We start from the raw sequence: 15,293 nt of genomic DNA, 5'->3' as shown, positions 1-15,293 counted from the left end.
TTAGAATACCATTTGAAATATAACACTTTAAGGGTGCAGTCCGCGATTGAAAGGTCATTGATTTCAGCTCAACAGCCAATCAAATTACACCCCTGCTTTCCGTGCTCCTAAGTCAAAGAGTTGATTGGCTGGAATAGTGTATGGTTCAGTCCGCGCTATTTTTGTTGTTCATTTACAGATCCAGGACTGGGAATGAATACCAGAGTCTTTTTGAGCTCTCATACAGAACAATCAGCTGGAGGACCTTGAGGAGAATTTATTGAATTTGACAAAAATGTATTGATGTTTTTTGTGTTAACAGTGATGACGTCTTGTGTGGGCAACCCTGAATTGGTGGCAAAAAGTGACAGTTAGCAGTGTCAGGTGTCAATTTACAACATAGAAATATGGATCAACACAGAAGCAGAAGAAAGGCTGAATAAGTGAACAATGAGGGAATAAAGTCTGGACTTTCTGGTTCCATGGGCGCCTCCCCTCTAAGACATCCTAAGTCATTACATTTTAACACCAATGATATTATGTGTTCACTAGGCTTAGCCAAGTTTGTGCTCAGTCATCGTGTAAAATAAATGTCATATCACAGATATAACTGTATGCCCCGTTCATTCATTAAACACTTGCCGAGTGATGTTTTGGCTAAACTATGTGAGAGCAACTTGGTTTGTTTACATGCTACTTCTGCTTAGACAATAACACTGCTAATGTTAGTCAATGGTGTTTACCATTATGAAATAGCATACTGGCAAAGCCAGCTTTGTGGTTGCTGCTCTTACAAATTTATCATTATTAACTACATCATTGATTTTACCTTTGTGTGTGTTAAACAGTGGAGATTTCATTAGTCCAGTCTGTCCATTCAATGGCTTGCAACCATAAACGTCAGTGCTTAGCTTCAAAGGGGGTCTTCAAGGCCGGTATTCTGTGAAAATGAAGGTCATCTTTTTTGCATTCCTATTCTGACATCCACTGTCGCAACAAGATATATTTGTTTTCCTCGTTCCAGGGATCTCGCCTGTTTACATCCACTTGTTTCCGCTGTTTCTCTGCCACCACAATGCACACGCAACGGCAGTGATATAACAATGACGTCCAATCCAAATTGGTCTATTAGATTACATTCACAGACTGCACCTTTGAATCTGCATGTTTCAGTAGTGCAGCTAGTACACACATTTGAATAAAAAAACACAGGAAAGACAATTTGCAATTACAGACTGTCACTGTTATTAAAGAAAAAGATTTTGCGCAGGTGTAGTCAGACTCAGAATAGCACTGTTTTTGCCAATGCTTTCTAATGAGTATTACTGCCCACTTAAAATGTGTCAGTAATGTTAATTTCTATGGTTAATGTATACAGGAAGAAAGACATAAACACCAACATGCCTAAACAAAGTGGAATAACTGGAGCAGAGAGACAGAGAATACAGACAAAGGTTGAGGATGTTTTTTTTTTTTTTTTAGGTAGAAAAATCAATGTATGTGCATACGTCTTCTTGCTTGCACTGTCCTCAAGACTCATAGCTATCCATTAGGTCTTCAGTGAGGTGTAATCTTTAATCCAAGTACTGTTAAGTGTTCTTTTCAGATATTAACTTTCAGATGTGTGTTTGCTATATGCCCGGATGTGCAGTCACAACCAAAACCTGGGATGTTGTGTGAAAAATAAAATATACTGAGTTATGTTGATTTTGTTTGGTTCAATTTGTATTATAAATTATTGAATCCCTAACATTTAAATAAGTAAGATCAAAGTTATGACCCTTACAAAGAAAGATTGGATTCAAAATACAATGAATCTCATAACTCTCACTTAAAAAATTGTTTAAAAAAAAAAAAATCAACTGTTATTGATTTACCCGTGGAAAAAAAAACAACATATATATACATACACATACATACATATATACATGTTTCGGTAAACACAACAAAAATATTCCAAATCTGACAGAAAGACTGGAGAAAAGGACACACAATTCAAAATGTTTCACGCTCTGACTTTGAAACAATTCTGTAGAATGGCCCATATACCTTTTGCCTTGAGACATGTCAGATGACATATTGTACAAACTACTTCTGTTTAGCACATACCCTGGCCTTACGGACCTCGGTATACTTCAAAAGAAGTACAGATTGTTTAAGATAGTGTCTTAAACAACAAGACATGGTTTGAAATTGGAAATGCTCGGCTGCATCATCCAATTTTTGTAATATTGTGAAACTGATGAGCACACCCATCTTAAGCGGCAATTGGCCAGGTTTGCGCAGATGAGAAAGTACAATAGACAGGATTTCAACTTTTCTCTCAAGCTCTCGATTTTATTGTTCACAAACTACCTCTATGTACCTCTTCTCGTGTACATCCAAATGTAACATGAAGAAACCCAAAGCCCCATACTTTGCGTCCTTATCCCCATTTGTACAATTCATCATGTGTCGCTCCCCTTTATGACTGCAGGCTTTTCACCCTGCCTTTGACTGGGGCCAATTGGAACTGGTATAAAGACCTTTGCCTTTAGACATGGTTTGTTTTAAGTATACTGACCCCTTATGGGTGGTACAGTATGTAACAGAATTCAGTCGCACCCAAGTTTCTGAAAAGCTTGATGATGACAAAAATCTGCTTTTCTTGTCCACTAACATTCAGTGAGGTAGCAAGTTAGCTGGACAGGTTTATCGATTATCCAGCTGTCCTTAATTAGTCATCCATTGTAAACATCAGTTGTACATACTTCACCCTAGAAGGTGTCCACTCAGCCTGCTAACCAGCCAGTCTGTCCACCGAGCAAGAGCACGAAAAGCTTGAATATTTCCAATCTGAGGAAACTCACAGCATTTCACTGAAATTCACCTTTAAAATTTGCAACAACTTTTTGATTATCCATACAAAAACCATCCTCGCAGCAAGTAAGCATACAGAACCACCCGCTGGTTTCTTACCTTAGGCTCTAGGGTCTCTTGATGTGGCACCACAGTGTTTTTGCACGTACGGTACAACCCATGGCGAACATGACCAAAGAAAGCATTATGGTGGGCAGTGTGCTCAACACCAAGCTCAGTAATGCACTGAAGTTAATGTGAGGAACAAGGCACCTAAACAGGTTGTGGCACCAGAGTTGCAGAGGGTTTTTGTGAAAATGACATTTTAGACAATGTAATGGGAAAGTAAGAGGGGACTTAACTCCAGTATCAGGGAAGACTACATAGATGTGTTAAACCTCCAAAAGGACACTAGAGACGATGCGAACTGTGCCTCTGACTGCTCTCAGGTTAAAAAAAAAAAAAAAAAAAGCAGGTGTTAGGTTAAAGGGTGACACCAATCTGAATTTTGGTGTAAGACATTATATATTACTCCAGTTCCATCTTTCATTCATTATTCTTTGGCCTCTTAAAACTAGACTAAAGCATCATCATTATTGCAGTAAGAGGATGACTGCTATTCCCAAGCAAAACGATACATTGAGTACCAAAGGGTAGCTTAGTTCCAACATTAGCTGTGATATTTAAGATAAATTAATGAAGCTGCACATACTGTATGCAGTATATTATATACAGTACCTTTAAATTGCAAATATGTAGATACTGCCATTGTCCCTGTCCATATATTTTCGGGACTTCTGGTGTGGGGCTGTTTTTCATGGTTGGGGCTAGGCCTCTTCAATTCCATTGAGAGAAATCATGATGCAACATCATGCAAGGATAATTTGGTATGGAAGAATTAACTTGCCTGCACAGGGGCCTGACCTCAACCCCATACAACACCTGAGGGGTGAACTGGAACACCAACTGTGAGCCAGGCGTTGTAGCTTAGCCTCAGCTGTAGTCTAACATTTTATAACATCAGTCAACCTATTTTATTATCAGACATCAGTACTGCTTCAAAATCTGGTGGAAAGCCTTCCCACAAGAGTGGATCAATGGTTTTGAAGTGACATGTACAAAAAAAATCACACAGTGGTAAATGTTCAGGTGTCCACAAACTATAAGCCATGTAGTATACTTGTGTACATCCGTCTGCATTCTGGAAGCAGTAATGTAATGCATAACTATAAAGTGAAAGGACAACCAGCCAAACCAACACGAGTGGATTTTTTTTCATTTTATATGAAAATAAAAGCATCTTCAGCTATTACAGTAGCTGTATGTAGACAAGTAATGGTGGTCTTACAGTCAACCCCCCCCCGCACCCCACATCTCCCATTATTAGGCAAACATGTCTACTCAGAGGAATAAAATACATGGAGAGTGCTGTAAAATCTTGAGAGTCCTCCTATTATCTGCTGTTATGAACAGATTCAAGAAGAAGGTGTCCAAACCTCACTTACTGAGACTAAACTGACCTCTTGTCAGCTTTGAGAGGTGTTTGTTAACCTGATGCTCCCTGTTAGATGGGAAATGAAGCATCTCAGGAGGTAGATCCCCCAAAACTTGAGGGAGCTGTTGCAGGGAAAAAAAGGAGAAAAGAAGGGATTGAGGCAATCTATCAAACTGCAAAACGTATTTGTCCATTTATTTTGCTCTCAACACATCGCTAAAATCATATTTTGACAGAAAATTAGGGAATTAAAGGACAGCGTAAATAGCATCCTGTGAATTTTGCTAGACCCGCTGCAGGTCTTTCACCCAACAACATTTTAACAACTATGGGAGGACCGACTATTGGAAACCACTTAGAATTTGTTCTTACTTAAGTGAAAAAAAAAAAAAAAAAATCCTGTTAATTTCTTGGGAATTTCCTTAATTTTAGATAAACAATCCTGTGACTTATGAAGAGACTTTGTTCACAACAGATATTTTGAGTTTTCATGGCAGGAAAAGCACAGGTGTTACTGATAACATTCACAATGGCTCTGTTCCCTTAGTGTCTCACAGTAAGCCATGAGAGTGACCCAGCATGTAACCCGCTGGGATAAATGGAATTAAGCCATTATTAAGGTTAGTAAACTGGCGCTTCCTGTGTTTTCCCTGCAATGTACATTTTACTGAATTTACCATCTTAATGGGTAAACATGGGAAAGTTTCACTAAAAAACCTTTTAAGGATGAGTCTGGTGTTATTCTTTATTTTTTGGAATGTCAACAAATCCCATGAAAGGAGGAAAGCCAACAATCCAAGTTAATCCACATTTGGTGCTGTAGTGTGTATTTATGGTGTCAGGGTGGTGTTTCTTGGGGCTTATTCAAAATAAATGGAGTAACAGTGAAACTATGGAGCTCAGGCTTTGGATAAACACACAATACTTTAGTAGGTTTGGTAAACCTTGTTGGTTTGGGCCTTTAGTGGAATATAATGACAGTGAGAAACACACAAACTATCACCAGACTTCTCCTTTAAGCAATCAATGAGAAAGCATGACTCTTACCTGACCAGAAATGGCTGGGGAAAGCAGCTTGTGGTTTTTGTTTTAACCACATCCTGAAGATTCAATAAGTTTGTCAGCAGTGTTCCATGCCCACATTTGTCGATCTTAGTCACCACAATCTGCACAGTGAAACGTTTTGCACATTAGAATTTTACCTGCACAAAAACTTACAATTCCTTGAAAAAATTACAGAACACAGAGCTATCAGCAGACACAGGAGAAAAACAGATTTGCTAGCAAATCATATCAATTTACAACATAGTGCTGTGATCCTCACTTTGTTCTAATTTATTAATCAACTAATCCACAGCACTGATTCACTGAGCCTTTTCTGGTAGTGGATTGTGTAGAGTTAGCAAACAAAAAAGCACAACAACAAGAATTATTCTGACATCTACTGGCCAGTTAAGGATACTGCATAAAGCGCTGTACTGCTAAGGCCTATTTCTTTACATTATGGACATTAAGATTTCGGCTTTTTGTATGATTGGTCTTAGAGTTTTTTTTCTACCACTGAGTGATTATATTATTAGAATATTACATGTTTGCAATTTTCAAAATTAAGGCCTGGAAATTTCCCACAAGTGTTGGAACACTTTTTTTTTTTTTTTAAATCAGAAGATATTGCTGAATGCTGAAAATGAAGAAACAGATTTAAATGGTTGTTTAAGTTCAAAACCCATCATTCATTACAGTCATGTACTGAGATACTGGGAATCTTGCTCTGTATCTTATCCCAAGCAAAGCAACCATTTTTTAAATGTCTGTTTCAGGTTTGAAACTGACCATTTAAGGTCATTGCGTCATGCTTCCTTTTTATTTCAGCAGTGAGAGTTCATCTTTGTACTCCTGGTACTGTGAAAGCTGTACTGTCACAGCCTTAATAATGGTCAAAGTGTTTAATAACCTGAAAGCATGAATAATTGAAGGCAGAATGCGTAGAGAGTGGGGGTGCTTCATTATAATGCCACAGCGGTGGCATTTCAGACGGGACAGCAGTTTTTAAATAGCTGAATGGGAGCGTTCAACATTAATTCAGTGTGAGCATAATAATGAGGATTTGTAAGAAGAATGAGTAAAATGTAAAAAGGAAGGGTAAAATCTGGTTAGTCTAAATGCTTACCACCTTTGCCTAATACTGGGGACCCTGCATTTCGAGCATGTACAGTATGTAATCTGCTGTTTATCAAGCAAAGATTCACTTTCAGCAAACTTCATACTGGCCAGTTATTTTCATCTGTGCCTGCTAACCTTTTTGAATTGCAGTTTTGTTTTTCCTATGGTTACAGGCACGCATGGGCAGGTACTCGGTGCTGTAACTGACTGTAACAATGTGGGCTGTGGAGCTTTTAATTTGCGTGTTGCAATATGACACACACACACAAACACACCAAATTGCTATTTGCCAACAGCTTGTAAATCATAGCTCATGTCTGTATGAAACTGATACATAATTTATAACATTTTAACGCTGCGATTAGTTTCATAATTGGTTTATCTGTCTATTCACTGTTTTGGTCTATAAAATGTCAGAAAATGATGGAAAATGTTCATCACAAGGCAATGTCTTCAAATGTCTTTTTTTATGCAACCATCAGTCCAAAACCAAAAGATTTTTATCTTAAAACTGTTCAGACAAATGAACCAGAAAACATTCACATTTGACAAGTTGGAGCCAGAGAATCTGAGTCAACTTGATGAATTGATTGTAAAAAATGCTGCCAATAAATTTGCTGTTGATTGACTAAACATTTAAAGTACTAACCATCGCAGCTCTGAAATGTTTACAGAAATTATCAATCAGAACATAAAAATCATTTGGGCATATGAGAAGATGACTCATCCAAAATACATGTTATAAGTTGGTGATCAATTTACCAGAGAACTGCCTGACCATTATTTTAAGTATCATAATAATCTGACTGTGAGTGCGGATGGATAAAAAAATACATATATAATCTTTATTTGGCATATGGATTATAGTTTCCCTCCGTTTTTCCCATATACAGTGGCAAGGATGTGAAATCAAAGTATGTGAACCCTTCGCAATGACCTGGTTTTCTGTGTTTATTGGACACAAAATGTGATCTGATCTTTATCTAAATCATATATGTAGACAAACACAATGTGTTTAAGCCAATAACACACAAAAATTGTAATAATTTGTGTATGTATGAACACACCTATTACACATTCACCGTCCTGGTGGAAGAAGTGATCGAACCCTAGGATTTAATACCTGCTCAAAACTCTTTTGGCAGCAATAGCTCTTCCAGAAGCTGCAGATCAGACCTGCACAGCGTTCAGGACAAATTTTGGACCATTCTTCCTTCTAGAACTGCTTCAGCTCAGCCCTATTCTTAGGATGTCTGGTGTGAAAGCATCTCTGATGGATTAAGATCTGGGCTCTGAATGGGCCACTCCAGAAGTTGGACATTCTTTGTTTTAAATCTGTCTGTAGTAGATTTATTTTGATGTTTAGGTTCATTGTCCTGCTGCATCACCCAGCTTCTATTGAGCTTCAGCTGGCAGACAGCCTCCCTGACATTATCCTGTAAGATGCCTCAGGAATTAATTTCCCCTCGATGATAGTGAGCTGTCCAGGCCCAGAGGCAACAAAGCAGCCCCCAGTCATGATGCTCCTTCCACCATACTTCACCTTTGTGATGATGTTTTCCTGTGGGTATGCAGGGCCTTTTTACACCATGTTCTTCCCAAACAATTCAACCTTAGTTTCAACATTTTCCTACTAGTGTTTTGGAGTGTCAAGGTGGTCTTTGACATGAAGCTCAGCATTCAGTGACGTTTTTTTGGAGAGCAGCAGCTTCTTCCGTGGTGTCCTGCCTTAAGTCTTTAGCTGATACTCTGGGGTTCTTATTTACCTCACTGACCAGTTTGGTGTCGTGCCCTTGGAGTCTTAGCTGGGTTCCCACTTCTATAGAGAGTAGCCCCAGAACTAAATCCTCTCCATTTATAGACAGTTTGTCTGACTGTGGACTGATGAATATAGAAACTCTCTGAGATGACCCTCTCACCCTTTCAGCTTCATGCAAATCAGCAACTCTTGATCCTGAGTCTTCTGAGATCCTTTTTGTGAATCATGGTTCATCAGCAAATGCTTCTTGTAAACAGCTAATTCAAAATGTTTAAGTGTTTTTTTATAAGTCTAAGTAGCTCCAGCCCACACCTCCGATCTGGTTTCATTGACTGGACTCCAGCTTTGATAACTCCTGGCTCTAGTTAGCTTTAGTTGAGGTCATTAGCCGCAGGGTTCACAGAGTTTTTCCATCCAACACTCCGATTGTTTGAATATGTATTCAATATGGACAAGATTAATACAATGATCTGTATGTTATTACATAAAATTGATTGTTTTTGTTGATGATTGTAAGAAGATCTGACCATAATTTAAGACAAATTTATACATAAATGTATTTTCTGGAATGCATAATTCCAAAGGGTTTACTTACTCTTCTTGCCACTTTTTTCTGCTTTCAAGCAATGGTCCTTTATAAGTCTCTCCATACAAAATAGGCATGATGTAACTATTATGAAGAAAATGTGTGAGTATCCTACCACATATGGACGTCTGATCTCCTCACACATTTCCAGGGCAATCAGGTCGGCCTTCTGAAGACCGACACTGCCATCAACCAACAGGAATGTCCTTACAAGACTGAAAGATAACAGAGATACATCAGTCAAGTCTACATGTAACAAAAACCAGGGTAATAGGTGTAACTGATGCAAGTTTTCCACGTCTTCCACAGTCATAAAAATAAGAGCAAAAACATTTACCTACACAAATCCTCAGGTGTAGGTAGGTGTCACCTTGGATAAAAGATAATTCATTTTCTTTCCCCTAAGACTCTTAAAGTGTTTAATTCAACATGGCTAGGGTCGTTGTATAACAAAAATAAATTCTAATGGCTCTATTTTAACGTGCAAGTGCAATGACTTCTGTTTTCTACTATAGCTGTATACACTTAAATGTGACACAACAGCATTTGCATCATAATGCATTTGAAGAATAATACATGAAGTAATACTTTTGCTAAAAAGAACGTTGGAAGGGAGGCACTGACACACAGGATTGATGAGCCGCTGTCACCCCCCCCACTCTCCCACTTCAACAACAGAATACAGAGTCATAACTGACCAGTCTGATGTGAGTAGTATTGTATAGGGTTATTCTGCAGCGGCCAGGTGTCATTTAAAGGTGATTTAATAAAGGTAAAATGGTGGACAGCCTTGCGTCATGGCACTGTGCTCTGGAACGGCACTTTTTATCAGGGATTTAATGAACTCAAGGAGAAGCTTTTCACATACTGTATGAAGCAGCTTTGGACAACAGATACTGTAATAATCACTCATACTTTATAGACAAATGCAGACTGATTTACTGAAGTTCCTGCTTTGGACAAAATAAACATACATTTTTTATGCCAATTTAAACCTCCCGTCTTACTGGGGTTTATTTACATTTAAAGCATCATTCCATTATTGCTGCGCATTTGCTCCTTGTATGTAGTTGGCTCTTGGTGATAAAAATCTGCAAAGTGACAGAAACAGATGTGGTTCTGTACAGTTGTCCCAAGGACAAAGCACATACAAGAGTCAAAGCACAAACATTAAGGGAAACATTCTCCTAATGCAAAAATGCTCTATACACGAAAACAAATACAAAGACAGAAAACACATGCAGAAAGAGTTGCTACACTGGAAGTGCTCCAGGGCACTAGGGGGAATGATGGGCTTGGTCTGGATAACCAGCAAAATTACAAAACAATTTAGGCTTTATGTACCTAATCTAACTTCCCCCTTGTTAAGTTTTGGTGGTTTTTCAGGCTAGGAAGTCAAAATTTGCTCCAACGTTTTCGGAGATGTGGGGACCCGCCTGCTGTTTGACACCACCCAGCCCATGTCTATTTACAGATGATGACTGGTAATTCTACACCTTTGTCTAGGTAAATAGTTAAATCCAATAACTTTAAAAAAGACTGTGAAAACTGTAGTCAATAGTAGGTTAACAAGTTGATTTATCCAAGAACATTTTTTTGGCATCATGAATGATTTTCCAGCTCCCAGAGGCCTATAATTGTGAAGGGAGTTCTGTCAAGGTCTTCCAGATAAATTTCTTCCTAAATTCTGCAGCGTAGGTTAAGTCTGACTCATATGATATGAAAGCTACTTAAACTTTTCGTATTAATTAGAAGATGGATGTTCACAGAGAGTGTTACTTTGGTCCTCCAGACAACAATCATATGTGTATGAGGTCTATTCATTCTCTCTATTTGTGATGAGACCATGCAATGTGACTTTAGTGTAGATACACACTACTTTGAAATGTTGCTTCCTCCAGGCAGCTAAACACAGCAAAAGTGAATATCTCACTTTTTCCTTGTGTAAAGGTATGGCTCTACCATATCCACAAAGTCTTTGGGTGCTTTGTGTCCATAGCCTGGCATGTCCACGATGGTGAAAGCTTTGCCCACTCTGAAGAAGTTCATCTTCTTTGTGTGACCCTAAGAAGGAAAGAGAAGAGAGAAAAACACAGAGAGAAAAACACACCAACTCTAAGGAGATGTCAAGGAGATAATGAGTTAAATGATGAAAGGACAAATAATGTGCACTGGCTTGAAGATTTTTTTTTTAAGCCACACATGGGTCATTTTGTTTACATATTGATTAATTAGCTGATCACTGCCACACCGATGGTGGGTGTGAAGCCCTTTACCTAAATTCAGTGTAATGCAATGATGTGAATGTTATAGAAAACAGGGTTAGCTCCAGCTCTACATTAGATAACAAAAGACACTGCATTTACAATGCAGAGTGCAGTAACTATAGAAGCAGTGAAACTGAGAAATATAATCAAATATTTTCAGCCTGGCTGGCAAACGGCATAAAAGAAAGACATTAATGACTTCATTCTATGCCTGTTTAGGTTAACTAGGGATTTTCATAGCTGCCATGGAACTTTCATGATGTAATGTTAACAGTCCACTGAAATCACTTACAGTTTTCTACAATTCGGTAAGTTTTAAAAGGTAGCTCAACATGTGAATTCCATTAGAGTCAAAAGCTGAGATGGCAGAAACTGTTACATGATTAGAGTCAGCAGCTCCTTTATTTAGTTCTGTGAAATAGAACTAACTGGAATACCAAGATCCTGGTTCATCAAAATGAAATGGATTTTCAGTTACAGATTACAGCTAGAGAAAAATCAGGTAACTTCATTTTGATTTAAATTTAGCAAAGGTTTGCCCGTGGCTATCTCGCCTGCGAGTCTTTTCTTGATACAGTATATATGTATATGTTTCACCAAATATGTTGGTGAAGGCTACTCACTGGAGTTTTGGAGACTCTGACTTCTACCTCAGGAGTCAGGGAGAACAGAGCTTTGATGAGAGAGGACTTGCCCACGTTGCTTCTGCCAATGAAACATACCTGGGAAAACACACAAGTTCCTGTATTCTGTGATATTGTGCTGAATTTCAATTTACTATGTTACTGTATTAATGATTGAACCTCTTGACACTAATTCAGTGACCTATACTGTAAGATTTCTTGCTGGAATATTTTCCTCAAAGGTCTTTTTAGGTTTTACAAATTCAATGAATTCTTCAGTCAACATTTTAAGCAGCACACCAGCTCTGACTGTTACGGGCTGCTGTGATTGGCTGCTACGGTTTTTGCCACTGCAGTACCAACGTCCGCCAAGTCCGGGCTCATCCATCTCTCTGACACAAGGCAGATGGATGGAGGTTGGCGTTGCCAGTAAGCTACGAATACATCTTCCTCTGACAGAGCAGAGGGGGCAGAATGGTAACTAGCTTGGCATGCCAAAGAGACCCTGTTGTCCTATCAACACAATGTTCCACTCTGAACCCTCCGGTGAACACTACAGTCTATAAGGTTATAAATCTGCTCATTTATTATCAAGTTTCAACTCATGCTTAATTATGTATGTGGCTCCAGGAGGCTAAATAGACATTACACTACATTTTTCATCGGCTTTCTGTCCATATTTAGGGACAAAGAAGGGCAATGTGAAAAACCTCTAAATGTAAAACACTGACTCATACACTCACCTACTCTTTCTTTTACAGTTTTTCTTTTGTTTACCCTTTAAACTTTAGGTCACACTGGCCAATAATAATAATAATACCAATTCTAACCCTAACAAGACCATCCTGTTGTCACCAAACTGACAGTAATACAACATCCAGAGGGATTTCTGCTCAAAGCTGAACAAAAAGAGAACAGGAAGTGGCTAAGAAAAATGAACTCCATTCATATATTCTACATCAGCGGAAATTCTCAATTCCACTCGTTCCACCAAGTTTCTACACAGTTTGACTTGCAGGAACAAATTTGATCCAAAGTAGAAAAATGCCCAGACGCGAGCAAGAAAAAAAAAAAAAAAAAAATTCTTCCTCAAATTTAAAGTGGAGTCTTAAAATCTATTATCTCATGTAAATGGAATTTGTATCTTTTTTTCTTACATTTATTTACAGTAAATGATATCAGATGAATGGAAAATGTGTGAGACACAAGATTTCGTGGCACTTTCTTCATAACAGCTGTTTTTAGTCTGCAAATGTACAGGCTTCCATATAGAAAGGTGTGGCAAAGGGTTCCTATCCATCAGGTTATTCAAAAGAGCTGTAAATTCATTTTAGTTTAAGTCCAGAAAATATCCAGACCTTATAAAATTTCACAAAAGAAATGTGTAAATACTCAGAGATCCATAAGTGTCTCTTTGGAAGGGACCTTCACTGGTAAATCAGATATATTGGGGCTGTAATTTACACCTGGGAAGGGGCGAGTAATTGCACCTGTGCTTCAACAGAATAAATTGTTAATATCACTCCAATATTTATTTGTTTGTCTTTGTGTAATTTATCATTAATTCAATTGTTTTTTTTTTCTCCTTACTGCTAATGTACAGTAAGAAGTATACTTATTACTTAAAAAGAGCAACAAAAAAAAAAAGACATTCCAACACCACAGATGACCGTCATACTTTGGGGAAACAAAGTGTTTCGAGTATATAATGGGACACTGAAAAAAGGTGCAGGCAACTTAAGATGGTGGTGCCACAATTTTCTCAACAAATGTTTTTCTCCCAGCAGTGGACAATATTTTGCAACAGCCCATTTAAACCCTCACTTTCATTGTTCTGAGGATTTTTTTACGGAGTACACACGTAACTACATTAATTCATTGGTAAAGTAGGACAAAAAAAAGAAAAAAAAAAAAGAAATACACACACACTCACATACACACACATTTTAGAAGCACTGAACACGACAAAGTTGGTAACAGTCTGACTAAGGCTGCCCACTAACCTCTGGTTGTTGCAGTGCAGGTACATGGTCCATCCTCTCTGCAGAGATGTAGTAATCAATCTTATGAGACAGTGAGGAGTAGAAGAGCTTTTCTGCCTTAACCATGTCGTCCACACTGGGATGAAAGAGCTGGAACTGTGTCCTGTCCACAGACCTGAAAATGTAGTTCCATGTAATGAAAAGTTCAGCTGAGGGTATTTATGACATTACAAAGATCCTGTACTCTATAGGTAGGAATGTAATAACAGCCTTATATAACATATCTGGACACAAACTACAGTACCTGTCCAGGTATGCGTCCAGCTCACTAAAGGGGTAAAGTAAGCTTTGGACTTTCTTTGGGGGAAGCCTTGTGGCTTTCTGAATGGAGGCCAGTTTGTGGGCACTCTGGCAGAAAACAGCACCAATCTGAGTCCCAGGCTGAAGCCAAAGTCGCAGCCGGAGACAAAACATCTTTCCCTGCAGATTTTAGACCTTTCTGCAGTGGAGAAAGGGGGGAAAAGTGTCACCATTAGTTTCAAATAAGTGCAGCCACGTCTAAACTGTTCAGCAGCTTTCATTTGAGTTGAGGCTCTACAGGCAACCCTGCTCAGCTATACATTTATTATTACCTGAATTTGATGACTCCATGGTTGTTCCACAAACCAGATCATACCAAAGGCTAAATGATTATACACAAGTGTAAATGAATTTCCAGTGTGCCTTCTGACCAGACGTTTCTGGAGAAGCGCACACACTGACGAGCTAGTTAATGTTAAATTAGCTGTTTTAACAATACCACGCCACATTTTAGTTGTTTCATAAACACCATACATTTACAAAAAAAAAAAAAAAAAAAAAAAAGATTAGGCAGGCCGATGTTATTGCAGACCCGATTTGTCTCCAAACAGCATCAAGTAGACATTAGCATTACACGTACAATACGGTTAAAATTAACGACACACGTTTCTAAATGCTGGTTTATGTCATGACTTACCTAAATTCCGATATTTTCATTACTTAACAATTAATTATTCCGCTTGGTTTGGCTACAACTAAGCCTTATACCGTGTTTTCACTCTCTTCCATGTTGAGTGCAGCGCTTACATGAGTCCGACTGAAAACAACATCATTTGTGTGTGGGTTCCGTTTCAAAAGGAAAAAAAAATCAATCTAGCTATCGATTGTTAGGATTATATTGTTATGGTTATTATCATTATGAGAAGTAGCAGTAATGTTTTACATAGAATATTACTGTAATGTAGTTTAAGTGTCTATTCTGTGGAAGACAAGTGAGTTTGCACAGCAACTGCAGCTAATGATGCTTTTATAGATTCAAATAATAGAAAGAGACACGAGTTGACACCTAAAGACCTATTTTCATTCACGGATTTTTTAAAATGAGGATAGCCCAAGGTGTACACGCAAATATTACAATTTTGCCACCATTCTATTTTCTCTGAAGATATATCACACTACATAAGTGTTTCCTCGTGACTAAACTAAAGGACAATTAAGTGAGAATCTGAGGAGGCTAAAACCAGAGCGATGCAATTAAATCTTTCCCAGTGCTATTCTAATATTGCATAGGTCATTGGGAC

General features: G+C 38.2%; 1 protein-coding gene across 1 annotated transcript; it reads right to left on the bottom strand.

The window, feature by feature from the left end:
• Positions 1 to 4,127: 4,127 nt before the first annotated feature.
• gtpbp8 (GTP binding protein 8 (putative)) lies at positions 4,128 to 14,798 on the bottom strand. Its single transcript, XM_040147543.1, has 8 exons — positions 14,690 to 14,798; positions 13,997 to 14,191; positions 13,714 to 13,867; positions 11,711 to 11,809; positions 10,754 to 10,884; positions 8,936 to 9,035; positions 5,360 to 5,478; positions 4,128 to 4,434 (listed from the first exon to the last, which is right to left on the bottom strand). Exons 2-8 carry the CDS (start codon positions 14,164 to 14,166, stop codon positions 4,344 to 4,346), a joined length of 864 nt encoding a protein of 287 aa, XP_040003477.1. The 5' UTR covers positions 14,167 to 14,191; positions 14,690 to 14,798; the 3' UTR covers positions 4,128 to 4,343.
• Positions 14,799 to 15,293: the final 495 nt, after the last annotated feature.

This window comes from Xiphias gladius, chromosome 16, assembly GCF_016859285.1.
Source record: "Xiphias gladius isolate SHS-SW01 ecotype Sanya breed wild chromosome 16, ASM1685928v1, whole genome shotgun sequence".
NCBI classification, from domain to species: domain Eukaryota; kingdom Metazoa; phylum Chordata; class Actinopteri; order Istiophoriformes; family Xiphiidae; genus Xiphias; species Xiphias gladius.
Note: the sequence above shows the minus strand (reverse complement) of the source record. Positions and strands in the feature narration are given on the sequence as shown.

Bases quoted from the DNA above. Each gene is read 5' to 3' on its own strand.
- gtpbp8 (XM_040147543.1), bottom strand. From the start codon at position 14,166: ATGTTTTGTCTCCGGCTGCGACTTTGGCTTCAGCCTGGGACTCAGATT. The intron at 10,885-11,710 runs GTGAGTAGCCTT...TTTCCTTCTTAG, and splicing joins TCAGAGTCTCCAAAACTCCA to GGTCACACAAAGAAGATGAA. The intron at 4,435-5,359 runs GTAAGAGTCATG...TCCCTGCAACAG, and splicing joins CCCCAGCCATTTCTGGTCAG to CTCCCTCAAGTTTTGGGGGA.